Genomic DNA, 24,591 nt, shown 5'->3' on the forward strand with positions numbered 1-24,591 from the left:
ACTATAGGACGGAAATGTGCAGATTACTATTAGAAACGGTTCGCAACCTTCGAGAGGATAACATTGTATTCACCTACCTAGGTAGTAAGTTGCTGTGGCCTGGGTCCTCGCCCCTACGTGTACCTCATCACTGAATATATAGTAAGTTTTCCTCCCCGGAAAGAACCTTGCTTGGCTATCGTCACACCGTGATAGCCACGCTCCAAATGAACCTTGCAAGGCGTCTGTGAAGCCATTTGGTACCCCCAGCGACATCATGCACAGAATCTTCACAGAACAAAGGCGAGACTTGCAAGACACAGGCACCGAATTGGACAGTTCTGTTGGCATTTGGTCTATAGGTCTGTTACGTCGTGTTCTCAGCTTCCAAGCTATCGAGGGCGGCACCATCATTTCGCACGCCGCAGGTCTATACTTCACTCCATCGTAGGCCTCGTGCTATTGCCATGCTCTGCTCTAAGTCTTTCTGTTTCCATGCTATTGCTCGCAACTCTTCTGCATGTAAGCCACTCCTGCCTGTCCTATCAACAGGTACTGACTGCCTCAATCCTCTCCTAATCTGTTTTCAGGTCCCTTCTTTGACTCGCCCAAAGAGTAGGGAACAACTCAAGTCAAAGCTGTGGGCACCAGAACAGATCCACTGCAGTGCCAGATGCAATAATTGCACTTATAGTATGTTTACTGCGCGCAGCACGAATCCGTTGCGAACACTCGCTGGTAATCAACCAGGTACGATCAGGTACGGAGCTCATAGCTTAGCATCAAAATCCTCGAACTCGGCAAGCTCCCGTATCGGACGGGCTCCAGAACTGGCTACCAGTCGAGACTTGTACTCTCTGACGTCTTCGATCAAGTAGGGAACAGTCCCGTTGTTGGGTACAACCTCTGGTTCCTTCTCGGAAGAGGCCGCCTCCTGGGTCTTGGCACTTGTGCCTTGGGCCTCCAGATACACCGCCAACTTGGCCCGAGTAGGCGAGGACGGTAGGATATGGCATGAGTAGAAGTCGATCATGTCAGACTTCGTGAGGCGCTTCACATGAGTTGCATCTTCTTGCGCTAAATTGGGGCATTAGTTATCGAGTCCACACCATCGGTTTTAGGGATTGAGATACATACCAGCTTCAAAATCATAGTACTCGTTGGCGATTTGGGCCCAGTGTCGCCCGGTCTCCTGGTCGAGATTCTTCACCTTCTCGAGACGCTTAACTACCACGGCTCTCTTGTGGCTCTCAAACTCGGAGTCGCTCATGTCGTTCAACGCGGTAGCTTGGGCATTCAGGAATGAATCGATACGTGACTCCAAGTATTCAGAAGTTCTCTCGCTCTGGATGATGAACCGGAAGCCATATGTTGTTGAGCAGCCTCGCAGGCCACTGAAAACAACATAGCCAAGCTGCTCCTTGGTGCGCAGCTGATCGAAAGCAGGTTCGTGGATCATCTGGTCAAGCAGTTGGGTCTTCGCTCGCACCATGCGGTCACCCTTACTGCCGATGTGGAGGTAGTATTCTATGCAGTGATTGACGTTTGCAGGATCCTTGAGCGTCTTCTTGTAAAGATAGTTGGCGCCAGCGGGAAACAATAGGGATCGCAAGATTGGGAGCTGATCCTTGGGTAGCACTCGAGGCTTCAGCGTGTTCTCAATCATTGTGGTCAGCTTCAGGGCGTCCTCCTTATACAAGTTGCCGTGCACGTAGGCTTCGATATGCATTTGGGAAATGAGTTGTTTGTGGAAGGCCCGGGTAGCTTCAACCGTGATGCCAGGAAGCTCCGCCTCGAGCTGGTCAACGACGTAGTCGTGCTCAGAGGTGAGCCATGAAATGTAATCTCCGATCTGCGTGAATGGTTGCTGAAGCTCCCAGTTCTTGTAACCACGCGATAGACGCTCTTTTACGATGTCGAAGCGCTCATCACGGATCTCCAGGTCGCGCATGGTGATCAGAACTTGCTCCAGCAAGACTGGGAGCTTGTCATTGTAGCCTGACACCTCAACAAACATGCCCCGAGAGTCCAGAGTGACGTTGTATTGCAAGCCTGCCAGGTCCGCATCATAGGAATATTCCTCCAGGGCATCCCGTACGAGGTCGGTGTACAGTTTCGCCTTGACCGAGTTCTCTGCGGTGGCAAAGATGATGGGGTTCTTGCAGCTAACCACGAGGTTCGCCTTCGGCACCCAGAAAGTGTCGTCTTTCTTGAACCATGTTCTGGCTATGTTGTCGTTTCTCAGCAAGCGCGGCACCAAGGAGGGCTCTTTGACTTCCTTTTTCTCGACTTCCAGCTTGGTCGGGATAAATTGGTTCTTGTGCGGCAGATGCAGTTGAGGCAGACGTGTTTTGGCATCAGCATCGGCGGCCTTTGCTATCTCCGCGAGAAACTCTTCGGGGATCTTCTCGGCCTTGTACTCGGTTCCGTACCATTTCTCCTTCTGGTCCCAATCACCAGGGTAGTCTCTGGAGACCAGAGTCATTCTGAAGTTGCCCGGACGAAGACAATCCAACCCCTTTGCAATGAGCTCCGCATCAAACTTTCTGAGTCGGCTCTGCCCACTAAGCAGCCACTCTCTCGGCAGTGGCTTCTGCATGACGGCGGCAATCTTGCTCGTGAAACGGCTGGCTGGTGTCTTCTGCTTGAACTTGAAGTCCACGTCGGCCATACCCTTCTGCTCCTCGAAAATCCATTCCTGCGGTGGCGTTTCTCGAAGCAGAGCAACGTACTGGAAGAAAACCTTGACAATCTCCTTGTAGTTCATCAAGCCCTGTATTTCAGAGTCAGCTTAGGGGCCAATTGAATGATGTCAGGGGGGAGGGGCACTTACATCTTTGGTGAGGCGAACCTGGCAGTCAAACACACCAGGAGTGCCAGGGCAGATAGCGTACACACCGGCGCTCAACGAATTGGCCCAGCCCTTCGATTTGATGTAAGAGAAAACGCTACCAGGTCCCTCGTGTCCAATCAAATGACTGATGTACCGACTTGGCTGTGACTCGTAAAGCTTCTCCTCGTCCATGAATGGGAAGAAGAGGTTGAGCTCCCTCGAGTCCATAACAGGCTTGGCAAAACACTGCCACTTCAGCTGGTCCTGCGCAAACGGCACCTCATCTTCCCATCTGTTTTGGGGCAAGTTCTTGTTGGGCACAGCCGAGAAAAGCTCGGCCGACCAGCGTTCCAGAACATCAAGAGGTTCACGGCCGAGCACGCAAAGCTTCATTCTGTTTGCCGAGTAATGTTTTCCATGGAATTCCATGAACTTAGCGCGCACGTCGATACCGCGTGCTTCAGGCTCGGTCTTGAGGACTTCAAAGTTTCCAGTGGAGAAGTGGCAGTATGGGTGCTTGGGGTTTGATAAGCTCTTCTCGAGCTGGTGCAACCGCCATTGGTCGCTCTGCAGGTTCTTCTTGTTCTCCGAGTCAACAGCTTGCAGCTCACGATCCAAAGTCGATGAGAGAAACAGCGGCTCGATAAAGAACTGAGCGAACCGGTCCAGAGCGCCATACAAGGGAGACTCGTCCTCGCCTTCACTGGGCTTTGCGCCTACCTCGAAGAAGTAGTTTGTGGAAGTTGCGCCAGTGTAGGCGTTCGAGTGGCCTGAATGCGCCGAGAGATACTGGTTGTATGCATTTTCCACCGGGTACTTCTTCGTCCCCATGAACAAGAGCTAAGCCGCGTCAGTCAGCAACCGTTGATGACGACATCTCCGCAAAACAACAATACTTACGTGTTCCACGGCGTGAGCCATGCCCGGCATATCCGCCTCATCACTGAAATTGCCCACATTCACATCCAAGGCTGCGCTTGCCTTGTCCGTCTCCGGGTCGTGAACCAGAAGGCATTCCAACTGATTAGACAGACGAACCACGCGGTAACTGCGGTCATCGAGTGAAGGGGTCTCCAGGTTGTCCGTAACCCGGTCTACAGGTTGTTCGCTTTTGTTCCGAATCGGAACATCATGCACAACCGCATCCTGAGAAGGTATAGATGGCGCCATGGTGCAGAACCAAGAATGTCGGTGCACACCTAAATGCGCTGGCGTGTGTGTGCAGGGGAGATGGACAGATTGGCAAGTGCTTGGCTTGTGAGGGTTTCTCAACACCGAGGATGGCGCAACGGGTCTATCAAAAATAATGTAGAGTCGTAGTAATGTAAGGGCTCTCCGATCATGCAACCCGAAAGATGAGCCAAAACCAAGTTGATTCGATGGATGGAAGCCTGCCCACACACCTCAGGTATGTAGGGTCGGGTCGTCTGTGCTAGTAGGGAATGGTGGAGTCGGCTAGTGCAGTGTCGGCCGGAACTGATGAGAAACAGAGAGATGGAGTGAGAGGGATAAGTCTTACGAAAAGCAATACTAGTAGGCTAGTCGAGGTATGAGGAGTAGGAACAGTTCGTGGTCACTTGTGTGGAGCTGAGGCTGTGTTGCATGTAATTGTTGCCACAAGGCCGTTGAGGAGGCACCACGATCGTCACTAATGGTGCTTTTGGGTGTAATGCGAGTACCGAGCACCCGGTAGTACGTCGCTAGCTGGCTGTAGCAGGTGTAGATTGCGCAACGTAGTAGTAGCAGCAGCAGAACTTGCTTCCTCTCTTCCTCTCTCTCGTGGATGCCGTTTTGGGAAGGACAAGTAGGTATGCATCAATCAATGCCTTGAATGTTGGTGACCTCAGGCTGGCAAGCTGGATGGTTCCCATACAAGTTAGCCGCGTGCGCCGAGACCCAGACCACACACATGGGTTTGGCAGCTAATGAATGTGTTTCAACTGAAAATGATCGGGCCGTGTGGGGTTGGCGGTGATGGTGATTCAGTCTTTCAGAGACTTGGAAACTCACCTTAGGTAATATGGAGGCAAGTACTTCATGCAGCCTTAGGTTTCTAGGCCAATTGCGCAGTGGGCGGTGATGCCGTGTACGTGTCCTCAGAGTGCTTGCTGTACGACAGACTTTGAACTGAAGAATTGGCTATGCAATGGATTCAGTCAGTACATACCTAGCCTTGCGATGCCACTGGGGGGAAGGGGTAGGGGGAGCCTCTAAGAACAGGGCTTGGGTCTGGTCTGGGTACCGACTGAGTCAGTGCTTCGTAGATCGGTCGGCCGGCCTCAGCTGCAACATTACTCCCGACTTTTTGTGCGGCTCTTCTGGCTTGTATTTGGGGGCAAGGCCGGCAGTTCACGTGGGCATTACGAGTAAGAGATTCAAGAGACTATCTCTGCAGAGTTGCGGTCCGCTATAAATGTGAACAGAACACAAGCAGAGCAGTGGGAGACTGAGAGATCTTCTGCCACTTGGACCAATGAAAATACTACATACTTACACATCAATCAATTGGTAGGTCTAGAAGAACAGCTCAACCAAACGATCGTCCTAGGTACATGTAGGACGGGGGTATCTTTTGCCCCAGCGCTACCTAGGGCTGTAAATGTTGCTTTTTCATGTATGTGACGGATTATGTTTCTCGCCATTGAACACCAAGCTGCCTATAAGGCGAAAACTGGAGGTGGTTTCATCAAGGTATGTTGAGGATATGGGGACTGATTTCGGTAGTGCGGACACATGATGTAAGTATAGCCCTATCAACCCCTCCCTCCCGACTCATGTATGCCAGCTACCTACTTACATACAACCTTAGGTTATGTTTGCAGTCAATTTAAGATTGATGTCTCCCACGAAGCTCTCGGTCCTAAGGATAGATGCAGGCGATTTTAACAAGAAAAAATAAAAATAAAAATAGGAACGCTGCGACGTTCTTCTATCAATAAATTCCATCGGCCCAGATAGAAGGCGGTCTGCACCGGCTCCCGACTGCGACGTTGTGCTGCACGATGTTCGTGCCTATAATGTTGTATACAGGCCAGGGTATATGCGAGTCCACAGTAGCGCTTGTTTATGAAGCGGTAAGGTAAGTAGGGCAGGGATTCGGTATGCGTGCACATAGTATTGGAGCGGCTTGGCCAAGAGGCGTTTGGGTGGGTTACCGCGAAGCCAATAGTCACGACAACCAATATATACATACATACATAGGTTTAGGACATGTCCTTTCGGTTGTCGGACAATCCGGACACATTGCTTGTTGCAGCAGCACCGCTGGGTTATGTCTCTGTTCGTTTGGGGGATATTAGGTAGGTATGATGTTATTTGTGTCTTAGATCTCACCTGTAGGTAGCATCCAACTAACGATGAACACGACGGGGCTGATATAGAGTTGGGCTGAAATCTCTCATGGGTCATCAGATGTGAGCGCCAGTTATGATGGCAGCGACATCACTGACAGGACGACTGCGACTTAGTATCGTCTACATAAGACTGTCGTGTCCCACAACCACTGCCACTACCTGTTGAAGGCTGACCACCACAGGCACAGGACGATGAGTTGTTATCTGCTGACATGTCCACCTAGCAGCCTACTCATGGATTGTCGCCAATTCGCTGCATATTAGGTATACATATGCGGCTACTTATATGAGTATACTGTTTGGGGTTGGTTTCCAGTAACAAGTGCCGTCATACACGTGCATTTACGTTTTAGAACTCCAACCTGTATATACAGACATGAAGGAGCATCGGCTTTAGAAGCAATACTAGTTTCCCCCGCTGATTACTTGCTGTCCGCTTTCTTCTTTTGCCGTTTCCATGTCTCAACTGAGTGCCATCAAGGTTCCAACAAGCAAGTCGCGAGTCAACAGGAACTTCCCTTACTGTACTTATATCGATATGGAAAACCCACCCGGCGACTCATGGTGCTACTCGGTGGCAGTGGAGAGGAAGGGATATGATACCACTTGCTACTAAGGAATAGTACCGGATACTTCCTGAACCCCCCGGGGGGGGGGGGGGAAGCCTCGAATATTCATTTGTTTTTCTTGTGAACAATTTTAGACCGCCGGTCTATTGGCCGGGTGCTTTATGAGCAGGGGGTGTATGCGCGCCTAGTATTGTTTCTTGATTCGATCTATCTACTACTCTATGTACTGCTGTATGATCGGAAAAGAGGAGCCGAAGAGACGCAACGTCTACCGTCCCCCGCAAGTCGGGTTGAGTGTGTTAGAACCGGTGGGTGTAACCCATCAGAAAATACTCCGAAAAGGCCCACAGTGCCTTTCCTTGAGCTACACACCAACCCCAGCCTGGGTGCTGCTCCGAGATCATCCAAACTGGTTAATCAGCCCGAATCGGGCTGATTTGCCCGTCGAGAAACATGCGCTATGTCACATCGTAGAGTCCGACTGTGTTTTCTCTCTACAATTGGCCGGTATGCAGGGATCGCCGTGTACTAACGAACATGATAAGCCATATCCGATCCGACATCGCAACCGGAGAGAGCGGGCGGCTGCACTTTCTGGACAAGCGAACTTCATCCTGGATCATGCTGCATAAGCGCCGTCCGCTGCGTCCAAAGCTGGATCTGTCGACGTTCATGTAGCAGCAATGTACATGTATCCATCCGCATCACTGTCTCTCTGCGCCCGGATCTGCCTTACTGCTACTTAGTGGTGGCGAGGACATCTGCAAATGGGAAAGGGGGTCGTATTTCCTTCCAAAGGTGCTGCTACAGAGGACACCCCGTATATGTGCTATTCCGTAATGGCTTTTGAATATTGACAAAGCTGAAGTATGTACAGAGAAAGGGAGAGCGCCCTGGTACCTTCAGTGGGACACCCGCTCGTTCCATCAAGGGAGAACACAGCCCTGAGATCTATTGGGTCCAAATCCGGGGGAACCGAATTGCCGGGTCGAAAGTGACAGAAACTGAAAACCTTCTGTTGCTACAATTGGTGGAGAGGGGTCCGAATGGCTAAAATTACGATGAAAAAAAAAAAAAAAAAACACACGATCCATCTTCAGCTTACAGGGCAAAGTCTTTGGTTTATGACTTCGTGCTTCAGTGTAGGGTTGGCGGTTTTAAGGCTGGGCGGGTATTACGAAATTCTTCAAGTAAGGCTGCAGTGCGTTCGGGTAATGGTTTGGATGAATTAGACTGCTACCCATGAAATGAAACTACTCTTTTACTCACGTCACACGAGTCTCCAACAACGCAAGAAGTTGAGTACCGAACAAATGTGTGGTGTGGTTACTGCTGCAACCCGCCGGCTCGCAGACTGTTGAGGCACCTTCGTCATCAGACGAACCACCAATGTTGAACCACGCCGAATCGGAAATGCTGCAGTAATTGGCGCGGTAAAGTGATGTGTGATCTGGCTGGTACTCATGTGTTGGCTGGCAGACAGAAGTGACACAGCACTTTCCTTATATGGGTCTTCGAATTCTACTATTCCCTCCTTTTCACTCTCTGGCAAACCGGGCACAGCGGGTAGATGCATCAGACGTCTCTTCCCGAGTAGTATGCGGCATACCCTCATGCTAACTACGACCGGATACAGTTCCGTTGGCAGCGAAGTGTAACTTTACATAGCACAGCGTAACGAATTTGTGACTCTGATGGAATGCTGAATCACGTCGAGGGGCCCACCCCATGTGAGGAGCACCCAGCTGTTGGGGCTTATGCTGTCTGGAAACAGCTATGCGAGGGGGACACAACCTACTAATGACTTGACGAGACCCTGGTCTCCGCGAAGAAGCTCAGCTAACCGAGCAAAGGTTGGTTGAAGTATCTGATACCAAGAACCAGATTTTGTCCTGAAATTCTGCTTCTTGGGAAGGTAGACAGGTAAACCCGCCATTCCAACTTAGACCCCAAGCAGGTATGATCCGACTGACCCCATAGTGTATGGATCTGCCCCGGGTAAGGGTTCCGATCTCCAAGGTTCAGCGTCGCTTGTTGGGACAAGACTTCAAGGCATGCCCGGGCTTGCCGCAGCCGTGGCATTTGAAAGATGGACTGGCGGCTCCAGGTCCAGGCTGCCCTTGTCGAGAGCCTGAAGAAATTCCACCACCGGAAGAGATCGAAGAAAGGCCGCCACCACCTGGTCTGGGCTTCGGCGAATTCAACTTGATTTCCTTCTTGCGTCTCTTCTCTGCTAGTTCTCTCGCTCTCTCCCTCTCGGCACTCCGTTTGCGGTGTATTTCGGGTCGTGGCGTGCTAGGGGACTGCTTGCCACCGTATGATTTGCGGCCTGGGCCGCCGTCTTCCGAAGAGTCGGAATCGGATGCAGAATCCTCGTCTTCGTCGTCATCGTCAGAACTTGCATCAGACTTAGTAGACTTAGCCGAGACCTAGAATAGATGTAAGCATGGGAGAGCATTTTTCGCGACTTCAAGGCGCAAGTAGACATACCTTTTTCTTGTCCTCCATGTTGTAGCGACGGAACAAGTGGCCTTTCTCAAGCGAGTCACCAAGTGAATCTTCATCGTTTTCCGTGACATCTGGGGAATCAATATGCGCATAGCCAACCTGGACCACATTAAGAGGCTTTTTCACCCGATACAGTGAGTTGAAAGAGCTGTCGGGGACATCGAGTACCCAGCGGGCATCTCCAAGTTCAGCTGCGTGCTTTACGATGGCTTCCTCGCGCTTCCTCTCCCCTTCGTCTATGGCCGCTTGAACCGCCTGTTGGTTGACCATAAGATCAACCGGAGCGTCGGCGGTAGATTCGTGGGACACCTTGCGCCGTTTTGCTGATTGTTCTTCGTTCTTGGGGCTGGCTGTAGGTGTCGTTGGCGTAGAAGCAGCGGCTCTCTGCATGAACTTCATCGTCAGAAGACGGGAAGACATGGCCTTCGGGGGCGTAGGCGCTGCCATGGTGTTGATGTGCTGTTGTGCAAATGAGGAAATGCGATTCGCTTGTTAATTATCTGTTGAGCGATCTCTCAACAGCTCTGGTTGTAGTTGTCACGATCGCTCGAAAATTGTTTCGTCGGAAATCGAAAAGTTCCTGCTTCACTTCACTGTCGCGATAAATTGATTTGGCCGTCATCTGGTTGCAGCTTCCTTCCATCCAGCCAAAAAATCCACGGCGGGGAATAATGTTTACGCTTACGGTACGTACCTAGATTTATGGGCCCTGGATTTTCCCAAAGAGCACGGGCCCCGGCGGCTGAGCTTCCATTCGCTTGACGGCTTCGGCATTGTCGAATTGACCTCGCCGCAATTCCCATCGATCCTGACGACGACGACGGCAATTGACCGGCCAAACTCGCCCAGAACGAGCCAATTGGCATACACAAAAACACCACGACGATCACCATGTTGCCCCGCCTTGCAGTGAGGTCGGCGCTGCAGCTGCCGCAGCGCGCCTCGGTCGTCCAGCGAGCCGCCTTCTCGACCTCGCCCCGGCGCCTGGTAAACGACGCCAAGACCGCCATCCTGGAGAAGAAGGCCGAGACGACCCCGGAGGCGAAGAGCGAGGAGGACTCGACCGGGCTGGCCGAGAACGAGGCCCGGGGTTTGATGCAGGCACCGAACCGCAAGGAGATCTGGTCGCGGAGCCAGCGGGCGAGAGCGAAGGCCATGAGCGGCCCGCGCTTCGAGCAGACAGACTTCGATCTCCAGGTACGAAGACACGCTCTCTAGGCCCCATAAATTCGAAATGAACAGATAGGGTACTAATGACTGTGTGCGCAGCCTCAATCCAAGGCGGCCATCGAGCTGATTCACAAGCAACCCGTTCGCTGGACCTACGACCGTGTTGTGGCCTGCGACGGCGGCGGCGGCCCTGCGGGACACCCCCGAGTCTTCATCAACGTCGACAAGCCCGAAATCACCCCTTGCGGATACTGTGGACTGCCCTTCGTAAGTTGATACTACTGGGAAAATCTCCTGGCTTCAGGAGAGTCCTTATGTCATATGATAAAGCTAACCGAACCACGCAAACAGGCGCATGAGCACAACCGGAAACACTTGGAGTCCCTTCCCGAGACATCCTACCCGCTTGCATAGACAAGAGGAGCTCTTAGTATCATATGGCTTGAGGAGGGCTTCTCACGCTAGAAGTATCACCGGCGTACGGACTTGATGCCATAGACCTGTACATAACAATTTGCCCTCCCAAAATGAAGCCTTAGACTCTCCGACGGCCAGCTGAAGTTGGAAGGACGAGCAAGGACTGTGTCTTATAGTCAAAATTGATTTCGTTGCTGACAGGCGATCAACCTGTAAATTCACGTTGAGGCTTGTTCGGTGTTGGTTGGAATGATGCAACCCCCCTGGATGTGCACCTATCATTTCCACCAACCGCGCATAAGGAGAGCTCCAGTTGTTCAAAGAAGCTCGCTCCAGTGACCCCACCATGCAAACCACCAAAAACCAACACGACTATGCCGTCATCCACCGAGCACCTATTGACCATCGGCCTGCTACTACTCTTCCTCGTCGGCCTCTTCCCCAATCTCTTCCACCACCTCCTCACGCTGCCCGTCACCGTCCTGCTATACCCATTCTCCCACCTCCTCAGTAGCGCACCGCCACCACCACCCGTAGCGACCAACTGCAACACCGCTGCCCCACCACCACCCGCCACTACAGCAACCATGTCGTGGTCGCAGAAGCAGTTCACCCTCCCCTCGCGATCGCGCGGCTCCTACCTCGTGACGGACCACGTCGTCGACAACCTGCCCGAGCTGCGCGGCTACAAGGTCGGCCTGCTGAACCTGTTCGTCCAGCACACGAGCTGCGCCCTCAGCCTCAACGAGAACTGGGACGACGACGTCCGCGCCGACATGAGCGATGCGCTCGACCGCATCGCGCCCGAGGCCGGCCCCAAGGGCCAGGACCTCTACCGGCACAGCGCCGAGGGGCCCGACGACATGCCGGTGAGTGTAATTCTTCTTCCTGGCCGTTGCCGGAGGCGGCAGGGAAAGCGTGGAATCGGGAAACTGGGGTTTATAGAATATAAGAGCTGACAGACAGTACGCAGGCCCATATCAAGAGCGCGCTTATCGGAGCAAGCGTGACGATTCCGATCAAGGACGGCAAGCTCGTAAGTATCCCTGGCCACTTTCTACTACTCCGGAAAACTCACATCGTCTTCAGGCAACGGGAACCTGGCAGGGCATCTGGTATCTCGAGTTCCGCGCAAGCAAACACTCGAGACGGGTAGTTGCTACGATTCAAGGAGAGAAGGCATGATGATTCAGGAGAGGAATTAGACACATCATAGTAAAAGAGAGCCGGAGTGGATCAATTCATCGCTATCAAGCTGTATAAACCATCCCCTCTATTGTTCCGGAACGCCAAACGTTTCTTGAATCCCTTTTGCTTGCGCAACATTGTACGCATGCAAAACCGCACTGTTTCTCCCATGCAAAGATAAACTTGCTATCATTGCGGTGAAAAGCTCTTTCTCTGACTACGAGTGGCCAACCTTCATAGAAGCTTCGACCCCCTTGATCCAGCTTCGGCTAGGGATCAATCGTCAAATGTTGTCTTGGCAAATCGTCGTAGGCCAAAATCATGCCTCAAATTGGTTTACCTTGCCAATCCGCAACAAAACAAAACCATGTTAAATACCATCTTTGAACTCCAGAAGTAGCCCAAGGCCAGTAACGCGTTGAGGATGATTCGATGGTTTGAGTCGTGTCGCGTTGCAAAGTTCCCTTTCCCCCTATGTTAGACTCGGAAGGAATCCATTTTCCAGCCAAATTCGTCGATATGGCCACCGAAGTACGAGACTGTTATCGTCACGTCGTCAGGCCAATGCCGTATGTGCGTATTATTGCATGTGCCTTCATTCTTGGGTAGCAGCAGCACCGTCGTCGTCCCGCATATCCTCATCGTCGCCAGCCAAAACCTTGGTCTGCGGCTTATATCCGTCGGGGGCGGAACCGGGTGTCGCAGCCACTATCTCGCCATCCTCGTTGACGAACTCGAAGTTGTATCTGCTCAGTAGGTGGGGGATAGCCGATAGCTGGGGTCCGTAGCGCTGCGTGTTGTCGTAAAGTTCGAAGAGAGGGACGGCAAGAAGCTTCATGTTTTTGGGGACGCTGAGTACCTCTGTTCACAATGATTAGACATGTCGCCCCAGCAATACAAGGAAGAAAAGATAAGGCAAGTACATACTGGTCTGCGGCAGCTGGATGAAGTAAAGCTTCTTGCACTCCTTGGGGCGCGTGACGTGGGCGGGGATGAAGGGATACATGAAGGTCTCGAAGTTGGGTCGCCACCATTGAGCCAAGCAATCGCCCACCTGCCAGTCGCCAGCTTCCTCGCCCTCGCCGAGTCTACCGACGGGCGCCAGCCGTTCGTCCAGGCGTGCTTTGAAGCCACCAAGCTCGTCGTCCTCGGGCTTGAGGTAGTCGCCAGGGAGTTTGAAGAAGGCATTGGCGATCTGGAGCATTAGGATGTGAGGGTGGTTGTGTTCGTGGCAGACCAAGATGCCCTCACAAGTGCGGCGCATTCCATGAGCGGTGAAATGCTCCTCCAGGCGCTTCAGTCGGGCCAGAACCGATGGATCTTCCTCGGGTTGCGTCTCCTTGACACCGAATGTGTAGTTGGAGAGCGGGTACAGGCGGATGGGATTCGGCTGGTTGGCGTTGAACTCCAAAGGGAGGATGGGGGGCTGCGCCGATTGCTGCGCCGAGGGGGTAATGGTCGACATCTTGCGCGAGGATGTTCGACGCTTAGGGGGTTGGCGATGCCGACGACAGGTTGTCGCAAGTGACCTGAGATATTGACGTGGAGTATTAGGCTCCTGGTGGTGATGCTGGGATGCTCTGGAGCTGGAGCTGTTGATGGCAGCTACTTTGCTTCAATTCAGGTACGCTACCTCCAGGCCGAAAGCTAAACGTACTTATCGATGTACATGCAGCCAGTACGCTTAGCCGGATACGGTAGCTAGTGTGGGTCTGTTATACCAGGCTGCCAGGCACAAATCGCTTACACCCGCCTACGAGTATGGGGTAACCTCCAATACCTTGCCCAATCTTGCTTTCCAACTCATCACGGGAGTCTTCTTACTCTAAGTCCGGTCTTCAATACAGTCCTGAAAAGATATTATCTGGTCATATGAGAATATTCTATTTCCTCCACCTATGTATTTATTAATATGAGACCTCCCCCGAGTATTACCAAGCTCAACCCAACTGATACCCAGGTATGTTCTGGGTACTCTGCCCAAGGATGCCACTGTTGGATTCAATGCAGCAGACACTGCTCAGCATTGCTTGAATATGATCCAAGCTACAAGTGCTGCTTTTTTCTCACGGTCTTGAAACAGACCATAGGAGGTGTTGATATTATCTCGGGTATGACACGGTGTTTCTACCAAGTACAATTGCAGGGCTTTCAAGAAGAACTTTACCTTCTGGCTTCGGAGAAGAGCGAAGGTAAAAGTCGTATGGCATGAAGATACCCGAGGTCGAGGTGGCTCCAAGTAATGAATGTACTCCTGGTCCAGGTGAGGTAACTATGATGACGGCGATATATGCCCACAATGACCATCTGGATCGACGAGATACAGGCAACAATTGCAAGATTCTTATGTAGGGTCCAAATAATTCTTCAGAAATTACCCGAGTGAAATAGTTAATGAGTTACCTTGAGGTGACCTGCTCTTCGTTATGGTAAAGCAGCTACAATATCGGCGATATATGTGGACATATATTGCCGATATCAAGATATCAACTGCAACTTCCTAGTATGATTCAAGCAAGTCTTTTCAAGTAAACAGAGCACCAAAGCGTTTTATTACGTCCAATCCAGAATTAGCTCGCACTTGTGCAATTAGTGAAGTGCAACAATCTTCACTGACAAACAACTTGGCACACAACGGTCATCAAGCTTGCAGGGAGTTCAACCACAAGAACCCCAAACATTGCATCGTGACTTCAAGCACTACTTACGACCTGCCACGGTGAGCACAACATATTTTCTTTCTTCACAGAGATTGGAGAAGTCTCTTGAGACCTCCTTCATTAATACCCAAGCCAGGTCCACGCTTTGATCCGTACCATACACACCCAAGAGCGTTCATCACAGATACCTCTCTCACATTCCTACCCTCATTCTTTTTTCGTTTTACGCACCTCATGTCTTGAGCAAGTCACTCAAGTAGACCGAGAATCACTCGGGACCTCTATTCACGAGGTAAGAGATTTGACACATTTCCTTCCTTCTCCAACGGATCCGGCACTTACCATCTCACACCCCATAAGTCGTTGTCATCTGACAAGAACCTCTTATCAAACCCATTCCCTGAAATTCCCTCTTTCACTATCTCTCCCAAAACGCAAGCCTGTAAACCTCTTACTTAATCAAGTACCACAGGTCAGTTCTTAAACATTGCCTCACTCAAGATCTAGTACTTGCCTTCAATACGGTAAGTATCCTACCTTATCATCCATTTCCCCATACTTTCATTCCTTGAGCATCACTTGCATCTCTCAAACAACTTGCCTACCTGCCCATCTCTCACCCCAATCGGTCAAGCCAAACACATCAACCTTCTCACCTTCTAACACGGCTTAACTCATCAAGTTGAGAGGCCATCGTCTGTAAGTCTTGCGTAGCACGTACCTTCTCCAGAGGTTCAAAACTACATCTCCCTCTTCACATCTCCCTCTTCACATCTCCCTCTTCACATCTCCCTCTTCACATCTCCCTCTACCCAGTCATCAACACTTGCCTTCCACTGCTCTACCTTATAACCATCGAAGGAAGAGCCGGCTCCTTTCACATCACTTTTGTCATCATAAATCCCAATTCACTACATCAAGTTCAAGATACTTGATTGGTAAGCTTCACTTGGCAGGCACAGCAGTCATCCTCCACAGTTTCATATCCCCCGCAGTACATCGTCAAGGACATACCTCATCCATATTTCAGTTTCACCACCCAACTATTATTCAGCATCAGCTATCTCGACACCAACACATTTCCTTCAACCAACCCACAAGCTACTTTCGTTTCTACCGTGGCGGGCCCTACCACCTGTATCACGAATATCTCCCAAGACGAGTCCGTCGCAGCACATAGTTCACGATCTGAAGCGGCTTCGTTTCATATCAGTACCCCGCCGTCATCAGGTCTTCACTGGAAGATAGAAGCCATGCGGCCAACAGAGGACACCCCTCAGGTAGGCGTCAAGGACGAGCCTGAGTCTCCCCAAGGCTTTACTATGGGGCTTCCGTCGGAGACACCCGAGCGGACGAAGCACATTGGGGGTGCCTATGTACGCCAGGCCTTCTCAGAAAAGACGACTGGAAGTTTCGAACCGATGGCCATACTCGCCAAGGAGAGCTTGGAGAAGCTCAAAGGTCCTCTGGACAAGATTGTCGGTTCCTCGGATGCGAGACGTACTATCCGAAACATCAAGGAGATTCAGGACCGAAAAATGCGTGTACGATCACTCATAGGCGTTGTGGGCGGCACGGGCGCAGGCAAAAGCTCTTTGATCAACGCCCTATTGGGGGAAGAGCGCCTTCTGCCTACCTACGGAAACAAGGCCTGCACAGCTGCGGCTACTGAGATTTCCTGGAACGATTCGGTGCAGCCGGATGAAAAGTACATGGCTGAAGTTGAGCTCGTCACCGAAGAAGAGTGGCTCAAGGAAATGAATGACCTCATTGAAGACATCAAGATTCATCAAAGCGAGGGCGATTCGGACGACGATTCAGCAAAGGCTGTAGTTGCTATTGCCTTGGCCAAAATACAGTCTGTTTATCCTCATCTGGATCTAGAGGCGCTTACACGCAGCAACGCGTTGAGTCGGGTCTGCAATGAGACGCTTCGGGGCATTCTTGGTACCACTAAGAAGTTCAAGGCAGACAGTGCTTCGGGCTTGTACGAGCAGATCAAGCCGTACATGGACAGCACCGATAACTCGACAGAGACTACAACCACAGAAGACGGACAGCCAGCCGCATTATGGCCTCTGACCAAAGTTGTCAAGGTGTTCACCAAAGCAGATGTTCTATCCACCGGTGTAACGTTGGTAGACCTTGTAAGTACCCAAACCCGACGTCGCAATACCCCAGATACCCTTGCTAACTCGTGAATAGCCCGGCTGTGGTGACTCAAATGCTGCTCGAGGGGCTGTTGCCGCAGATTACATGGAGCAATGCACCAGCATCTTCGTTGTTGCACCCATCAAACGCGCAGTAGACGACAAGCTCGCTCAACATCTACTTGGGGAGTCTTTCAAGTTGCAGATGAAACTTGACGGCCACTATGCCAACATGACCTTCATCTGTTCGCTTACAGATGACTTCAATATGGGGGAGATGGCCCATAGCTTTGGGATGGGTCATGATTATGCAGAAAATGAGAAAGCCATCGAAAACACCAACGCTACTATTGCGTCGGAAGAGGTTGAACGCAAAAAGCTGGAAGTTGATATCTCGAACAAAAAAGCCGAGAAGAAGAGACTCAGCAAGCAGATAGAACGATACAGAGAGCTTCAGGTACAAGCAGCTCAAGGCAAGTCAGTCGTCGCTCCTACGCCCAGTGGCAAGAAGCGGAAGTCCACTTTCGCTCAGAACCAGCCTGCAAAGAAGCAGCACGGTCCTGCAGACCTGTCACAGTCTAATCGACAGCGACAGCGACAGTGACAGTGACGGAGATGGAGACGAGACCAATGGTAATGGTACGGCAAATAGCCTGACTCTTGCTGATATCGAGTCAACGTTGAGAGAGCTCAAAAAAGAAAGAGATGCTATCTCTCAAGACATCAATGCCAAGAAAGGCAGATGCCACGAGCTGGATGTTCACAAGGTTTCCCTGAAGGAATCTGTGGAGGAGCAGCGGGCATATCTCAGATCGGAGTGCATCAAAAAACGGAACAAGGACTCCCGTTTCACTCTCAATGCCGACTTCATTCGTGGTCACAAGGAGTAAGTAATGATGCTGTGGTATAGTGTCATCGATAAACTGACATTTGGCTCTTCCAGGATGAACCCGAATACGAATACTCATGCTCGAGGCAAGGGCGCTGCCAAGAAGAAAGTGGTCCATGATGACGAGGCCGTTGACCCCCAACTCGAGGTATTCTGTGTCAGCAGCCGCCAGTACCAGATCATGTGTGGACGGTGTAAGGAGAGTAGGGATGAGGGCTTCGCTACGCCGGAAGACACAGAGATCCCCCAGCTACTGGAGTACACCAAGAAGTCCGCCGATATTGGCACCACCCGAAACTGCAAGAGTATCGTGAGCAGCTCAGCGAAGGTCGTGGAGTTCTTGCAAAGCTGGGCTACCCCAAAGGCCAACGAAAACGCTCTCAGCGAGGAAGACGTAAATGTCGAAGAGGAGCATCTCAATCAAGACCTTAAGAGCCTTGACAAAGTGAGTTCACAGAACGGCGCTGATAGCGGATTTGAGTCTAACCTACCGTATAGGACCTCATGAAGTACTTGACTGACAGCACCAAGGAATGCAAGCACATCATGAACAGGAACCTGTTCATCCCGTTCAAAACAGCTGTTACCAAATCTGCCAAGCAGTTGCCCGGAATCGTCAGAAAATGGGCCGAGGAGAAAGTTGATGGTCGATATCGTTACCCCGCTGCAACATACAAAGCCATCCTACGTCGCAAGTGAGTTTGCCAAGACAAAGTATTTTGTTAAGCCCGGACTAACAAATATTGTCACAGGGGCGAATATAGAAAGAACGGCAAGGACATCAACTTCAATGAAGGTAAGATCATCGTGTCAGATGTCTGGCGGCACTCGAGCTAACTATTGCGCAGATCTTGCAATGCCCCTGAAGCAGTTCATAGCGAACGATTGGGAGTTGACCTTCGAGCAACAACTCCCCGAGGTATTGAAAAAGTTCTGTGGCGACATTGAGAACCGCATGTTGACGTTCCATGATGCCCTGCGTTTACGCCTCCAAGGCACTGCCGTCGCCACTCGTGTCGAGTTGCTTGAGAGTCAACTTCGGGACTTTCATATCCATGGTATCAAGAACCACCAGGAAACATTTCGCGCCGACATCGTCAGAAAGCAGCGCGAGGCAAGCCGGATGCTGACGCTCAACGTCAAGGATGAAATGGAAGCCACGTACGAGAAGTGTATAAAGCACAAAGGTACGTTTCAAGAACTTATCGATGCATACATTCAGACTGTCATCAAGACTCTAACCATATCGTAGGCCTCGGTGCTATCGGCAAAATGCGAAAGGTCATCCAAGCTCAGGCTAATACCAAAAATGGCAAAGCAATGCTCATGGCCGTCACTGAACAGGTGGAGGACAGCTTGAACGTGATGACCGAAGAATACACGAAGGAGATGGTGAAATTGGTCGAGGAAACCATCGAAAGCATGAAATCGGATTACCGCAGCTGCATCACAAAACGTGATGAGCCTGTTGCTCCTCTCAAAATCCGTCGTGAAATCCTCCGTATCATCGACGAGATCGACGAGGAGTTCCGAGACAGATTCATATCCGCCCCTGAGGACACTTCAGAGGCCACAGCTACTATGGATATCGACACATAGGTTCGCCATACCTCCTTCAGGCACTTCTTTCTTCTTCCGGCACCGTCTCTGGTAATTCCCTCCTGGTACACTCCTCTCGTTTTGGCACACACCATGCGTGTGCAGCCTTGTACAACATCTACGCCCAATTCACGGCATCACTCAGGCCCTCATTCTCGTCTCTCTGGCGATCGAACAGGGGCCCAAGTGATACGACACGAACATGGACGATTTCACGATTTCACGTTACGATTTTGCTACCATTCATTTCCTCATATTCCCGGTAATAGCCCGGTTGATTTGAGGATACTTCATTCTAGACTTGCAGAGACACAGATATGGGATGCGGGAGGGAGAGACGCAACATGCGCGAATGTGTTCGGTCGCCTCGGAGGGCAAACGGTATCAACTCTCACCACCACCATGCAGTCTGACGAAGCGCGACCTTCGGGGTACACACGTCAGAAGCAGGCATCAATCCTTTTGCCCCGTGGCCGACTGAACCGTTCATTGCATTTCTACGGACTCTCCTACCCTACCCTTCATCATGGACAGGATTCTATTCATCTGCGCGGGGGCAGATATTTCTTCAGACGTATTTTTAGACAATAATAGATTTCCTATCTTACATGCAACCAACATTTAGCGACTTCCGAAGAGCAAGTGTGACAATTCTTTTCCGCCTCCCCGGGAGAGACATGGCCAACCCCCCTTGTTTGCTAAGGCCGGAAACTGACTTCCGCCCGAGTTCTATGGGACGATGCTGCAGGACTTCATGATTCCGAACTTAGACCCCCCTGGCCTCCCGCCGTCCCTCCGTGGGGGGCACGTCAATTTATGGCCGATGAATGCCATTGTCAATGCAGTGCGAACTTGCTTCGGCGGGCCGGATTGCCATGAATCCTGTTTACACGGGACATGGCTGTAAGATTAGAGGGCTGGAAGTGAAAATTTGCACATTGGAAGGTTTGAAATGGCTCACAAAATTGAGATGTGACAAGAGGTTGAGGGCGATATCCGCCTCACCGGTGACTTGTTTAGGTAAATATTCACGTTTTGCATGGCGGTAGGATACCTCCCCGGAACGCGGGTCCAGGTGGCTGCAGGCGGACCCCGACGTCAAATTGCCTGCCTGCAGCTTCGTCTATTGGTATGGATATGTAAGCAGGGTGCAACAGGGTTGTTGTCGCGGTTGTCATCTAGGCTAGGCCCTCGTTCTGCCTCGTTTGCTTTTCCTTATCGACAGGCAGGCGCGGGCTCAGTACGCATCGGGTTGCATTCAACTACCACAAAGCAAGCCTCGGTGGGGGTCAATCATGATTTGAACATCCTTACTCGACGATGAACGAGATGGTCACTCGGGACCTTAGTCGATGTATGTAGGTCTTTTGGGGGGGAAGGGATGAGTGAGTCTGGGTGACGATCTTGCACTTTGATGGATCGGATTGGCTACCTTTCCACCAGCTTCTGCGCCTGCTCCTGGCCACTGGCTGGTCTTACCGGGGCGGACGGGTATCCAGATCCGCTCCGCGTCGCATGCGGCTCTCTGGGCGCGCCCGAAATGATAGACACGTGGTGTAGATGTACCTCGGCTATGTCTCGCTTACAAACTCAATCGTACGAGCGAGCGGTAGGTTGTAAATCTCGATAGATCTTGCCCGGTTTCAAATATCTCGATTGTCGACGGTGCCCCGGTTGAGATTCAGTCATCTGTGCAACGATCAATATATGCAGGCAGGCAAACCGAAAGAGGGATGACTCACGAGGGGAACCATGGGGGTGATAGACAGGGTAGCAAACCGAATGTTTCATTGCATAGTTGCGTAAAACGGCCTTGCAGATGATGCGAGCTAGGGGGCAAACAAGCAACATTCCGGGGTGGCATCAACAACTAAACCATAACTTTGCAACCAATAGTGACAACCGCGGAGATTCCGAATCGAGGGGGTAGAATATTGGTTCACTGCCCGGGGAGATACCCCGGTACGACGCAGGCTCGCCGTTTGAATTGTGGCTTTGTCAAAAAGCAGCCGCACGCATATATATGTTGGAAAGGAAAGGCCATAACAGGATGGCGCATGTCAATGCATCCCAAGTACCCGGTTGTGGGGCCCCCTTTGTGAGGACTGCTTGGCCACGGGAGGACGAGAACCCGCCATGGCATTTGTCGTCCGTTGCACAACCAGGAAGCAAACCTGCCTGCCTGCCGTCAGCGGAAGAGGCCCTCCTCGACTTCTCGTGTTGAACAAGGCTGCGATGCCGATAGGGATGGGCCGTTCCCGCCCTCTACAGTGACATCTGCAGCTAGCTGCTTTCGAGAACCATACCCTGTCATGTCGTGCAACGTGAGGCATGCGCTAGAGCAGTGAGATGACAAGACCGTTTGCTGTCAGTAAAAATGGACATGTGCAGACTCAGGGTAGGGGGTTGGAGGCAGATTGCTTAGCCACAACTCTGAGCTATGTACACGACCGGGGGGGAGGGGGCGGAATATCAAGTTCACGATGACTAGCTCTCTGTATCAGGGGTAGGGGGGTTGATGGCGAATCACAACACTAATGATACGGGCTGCAAAAGTTCCCCAGACCCAAAGAACCAAGGGTGAAACAACAGTATTATTCAGGTACATACGTGACTTAGATCGCCTGAGCTCGAGTACGATGTAAAAACAGACAGCCGACCTTTCCATGATTTTGCGACGGCAAAGACCCACCAGATGCCAAAGTTCGTGACGAAGAAAGAATAAGCCGGATGCACATGGCATTGAAAAAATGGACAACCGCCACCATCCTTATCCACACTGCCAGTCAACAGTAGAGACAAAAAAGAATGTACGGTATGTGTTGTTTTTGGAATTCGGTAACGGAAAAGGTTACTTGGTCTTCTTGCTGCTCTCGTGAGATCGTCGCGACGAGCCATCGGCGATAACAACACCGCGCTTTACCTGGGATTTGTCCTTCTTCTCATATGTGAGGGTCGAGGAGGATCCATAACTCTCCTTTTCCTTTGATGGGCGAATGCTGTCCTTCTTCTCATAGGTGAGTGACGAGGAGTGTCTGGAGCTCTCCTTTTCTCTCGAGGGACGCGTACTATCCTTGTTCTCGTAGAGGAGGGACGGCGAGGATCTGGAGCTTTCTTTCTCCTTGGATGGTCGAGTGACGTCCTTCTTGTCTCGTTCTTCCCGGTGCTGCTTGCTTGAATGATGAGAATGGTGCCCACTAGATGCTGGCTTTTTGACATGGCGCTTTTCGCCCCGTTGGCGGGGCTCTTCGCCTTTGGAGACGCCCTCTTTAGCCATTTCGACCGTCACCCTCAATCCACCGATCTCTGCTCCATTGAGCTCCTTGACCATACCGCTAGCAGTCATTTCGTCCGAGAAAGTAACAGTGGCATGGCGTCTACCGGAAGACCCATCGCCTCTGGTGGACAAGCTGATATTGATGAAGCCAGCTCTGTCCGTCTGGAGACTAGCCTTGTTCATGAGCAACGAGCGAACGTGCTCATACTGAGCCCAAGTAGGCAGGCCTTTAATGACAATTTTTCGCCATTCAACAGCGACGGTACTGGCTTGCTGAGCTTCGTAGACGGGAGATGGTACGTGAGAAGGGGTCCATGTGTTTCGATAATCTGTAGAGCTGTAATACGACGCCGGAGACTGATACGACGCATTGTCGTAGTACGGACTCATTGAATGATTCGACTGCATAGAAGCACTTGGCTGCATAGATGCACCGCTCGAATACCAAGGTGATGCAGTTGAATAGCCAGGGGATGTCACAGTCGACATGGAGGCGGTTGACATAGCCGTAGAATAAGGGACATAATCTACTACCGGACTTGCGGTTGCTGGATATGCGGGCGCAGTATTCCACTAAGAATTTAGTCAGCGTACCGCAGGCAACTCGGCGAAGACTTGGCGCTCGCTCACCTGCCCGTATTCCGCGGATGAGTGCTTCGGAAGTGCTGGAGAGCTGATTGAGTACGACACCGGAGGTGGTGTATACCTCGGGGTCTGGGGCGAACGTAATGTCGGATCTGGCAAACTCGTATCAACGAGCTTCTTGATGGGAATTGGCTGCTCGGCATTCCTCCCATCGGCAAAGGTTGGGCGTCCATTGAACAGTTCCGTGCTCAGGAACTCTAAGAAAGGTTAGATAGATGCCACGATAAGACCGAAGTGGTTTCACGGTGCAGGAACACATACGCAGTGCTAGATCAAAGCTCTCCCGGCCCCTCACCGATACCCATCCGCTGGTGCTCTCATTGAAGATCTCAACCCTTTCAACCGCACAGACGGTCCTTACGTGATCCTTGACTTGTTGCCACGAGGTCTGCCAGGGTAGCTGTCGTGATTGTGTATCAGCAAACTGCTCTTAATGAAATAGTCGAACTGAAGGGTGTCCATACATTGGATATCAGAATGTAGTACAGTCCAGTCTGATCGCCTGGGGGCACAGAGACCTGAACGGTGTTGTTGATCGGGACCTGGGGCGTTGTCTTGGACATCGCTGCCACCATTTATACCGGACAGCTGCAGCACACGGTAATTGAATGGCAGAAAAGGTAAGGTCTATCCGAGAAGGAAGATTGTGTGAAACATCACAATACAAGAGAAGGCCAAGGCGACCTATATAAGTTGCACGAGGCTGGCCACGCTCCATCCATCTTGAAGGGGCAGAGACTCTGCCCCTTCATGATTGATGAACTGCTCAATGCAAGATCTGTTGGATCAGGTCGACGAACATCATCGAAAACCCAGGCAACATCACAGCACCCAATCGTGTGAGCAGAAACACCTCCAATGATAGGGGGGCCAACGCCATTCGCATTCTCCAATAGGGTGATACCGCGGCCGGGTTCAAGTCTGCATGTTCACGACACAAGTAACACAAGCAGCTGGCCGTGTAGTAATTGAGCTTGCCCGCTACCAGGGCCTTGAGACAGCAGGCACGGCTACCGTTGCGAGCAGGCCAAATGCGGATACCTGAGCGCCCGGCGGCAAATAAAAGGCCGTAATAATCCTACGACATCACGCCTTGATGAACAATGGCAACTTAAGATCGGCTGAAGCCGCGATGGTGCCCCATGTTTAGCTGCTCTGGGGTATATCTGGGCTAACCTGGATTGCGGTATGTCTCAGCTCCGATCTCCAATTAGCGTGTGTTCGTTTGTAGAGGCTGGCTTGCCGGATGGGGATGACAGCATGCCAATTGGGGGCTCAAGTGGTACTGGTGCAGGGTCCAGACTCGCAGGCAGCACATCCCTCTTGGCCGTCCCTGGTTGGTGAAGCTCGTTGG

General features: G+C 51.5%; 8 protein-coding genes across 8 annotated transcripts; 4 read left to right on the forward strand and 4 right to left on the reverse strand.

The window, feature by feature from the left end:
- Nucleotides 1-14: 14 nt before the first annotated feature.
- PG985_007151 (uncharacterized protein) lies at nt 15-430 on the forward strand (the record flags this gene model as incomplete). Its single annotated transcript, XM_066826920.1, has 2 exons — nt 15-84; nt 147-430. 2 exons carry the CDS (start codon nt 15-17, stop codon nt 428-430), a joined length of 354 nt encoding a protein of 117 aa, XP_066684595.1.
- Nucleotides 431-748: 318 nt separating this feature from the next.
- Nucleotides 749-3,982, reverse strand: PG985_007152 (peptidase M16 inactive domain-containing protein; the record flags this gene model as incomplete). The annotated part of the gene is made up of 4 exons (XM_066826921.1): nt 749-1,056; nt 1,117-2,752; nt 2,813-3,652; nt 3,713-3,982. 4 exons carry the CDS (start codon nt 3,980-3,982, stop codon nt 749-751), a joined length of 3,054 nt encoding a protein of 1,017 aa, XP_066684596.1.
- Nucleotides 3,983-8,755: 4,773 nt separating this feature from the next.
- Nucleotides 8,756-9,689, reverse strand: PG985_007153 (uncharacterized protein; the record flags this gene model as incomplete). Its single annotated transcript, XM_066826922.1, has 2 exons — nt 8,756-9,163; nt 9,225-9,689. The coding sequence occupies 2 exons, from the start codon at nt 9,687-9,689 to the stop codon at nt 8,756-8,758; spliced, it is 873 nt and encodes a 290-aa protein (XP_066684597.1).
- A 444-nt stretch (nt 9,690-10,133) lies between these two features.
- On the forward strand, nt 10,134-10,826 carry PG985_007154 (uncharacterized protein; the record flags this gene model as incomplete). Its single annotated transcript, XM_066826923.1, has 3 exons — nt 10,134-10,439; nt 10,512-10,679; nt 10,764-10,826. The coding sequence occupies 3 exons, from the start codon at nt 10,134-10,136 to the stop codon at nt 10,824-10,826; spliced, it is 537 nt and encodes a 178-aa protein (XP_066684598.1).
- Nucleotides 10,827-11,416: 590 nt separating this feature from the next.
- PG985_007155 (uncharacterized protein) lies at nt 11,417-12,014 on the forward strand (the record flags this gene model as incomplete). Its single annotated transcript, XM_066826924.1, has 3 exons — nt 11,417-11,698; nt 11,803-11,865; nt 11,919-12,014. 3 exons carry the CDS (start codon nt 11,417-11,419, stop codon nt 12,012-12,014), a joined length of 441 nt encoding a protein of 146 aa, XP_066684599.1.
- A 598-nt stretch (nt 12,015-12,612) lies between these two features.
- Nucleotides 12,613-13,482, reverse strand: PG985_007156 (uncharacterized protein; the record flags this gene model as incomplete). The annotated part of the gene is made up of 2 exons (XM_066826925.1): nt 12,613-12,878; nt 12,945-13,482. 2 exons carry the CDS (start codon nt 13,480-13,482, stop codon nt 12,613-12,615), a joined length of 804 nt encoding a protein of 267 aa, XP_066684600.1.
- Nucleotides 13,483-15,930: 2,448 nt separating this feature from the next.
- On the forward strand, nt 15,931-19,315 carry PG985_007157 (uncharacterized protein; the record flags this gene model as incomplete). Its single annotated transcript, XM_066826926.1, has 8 exons — nt 15,931-16,824; nt 16,883-17,427; nt 17,480-17,713; nt 17,771-18,161; nt 18,215-18,411; nt 18,469-18,512; nt 18,565-18,903; nt 18,969-19,315. 8 exons carry the CDS (start codon nt 15,931-15,933, stop codon nt 19,313-19,315), a joined length of 2,991 nt encoding a protein of 996 aa, XP_066684601.1.
- A 2,851-nt stretch (nt 19,316-22,166) lies between these two features.
- PG985_007158 (uncharacterized protein) lies at nt 22,167-23,800 on the reverse strand (the record flags this gene model as incomplete). Its single annotated transcript, XM_066826927.1, has 4 exons — nt 22,167-23,165; nt 23,223-23,434; nt 23,499-23,637; nt 23,702-23,800. The coding sequence occupies 4 exons, from the start codon at nt 23,798-23,800 to the stop codon at nt 22,167-22,169; spliced, it is 1,449 nt and encodes a 482-aa protein (XP_066684602.1).
- Between the last annotated feature and the right edge of the window lie 791 nt (nt 23,801-24,591).

The sequence above is a fragment of the Apiospora marii genome, assembly GCF_038362585.1.
Source record: "Apiospora marii strain CBS 49790 chromosome Unknown utg000004l_segment0_segment1, whole genome shotgun sequence".
Taxonomy (NCBI): Eukaryota; Fungi; Ascomycota; class Sordariomycetes; order Amphisphaeriales; family Apiosporaceae; genus Apiospora; species Apiospora marii.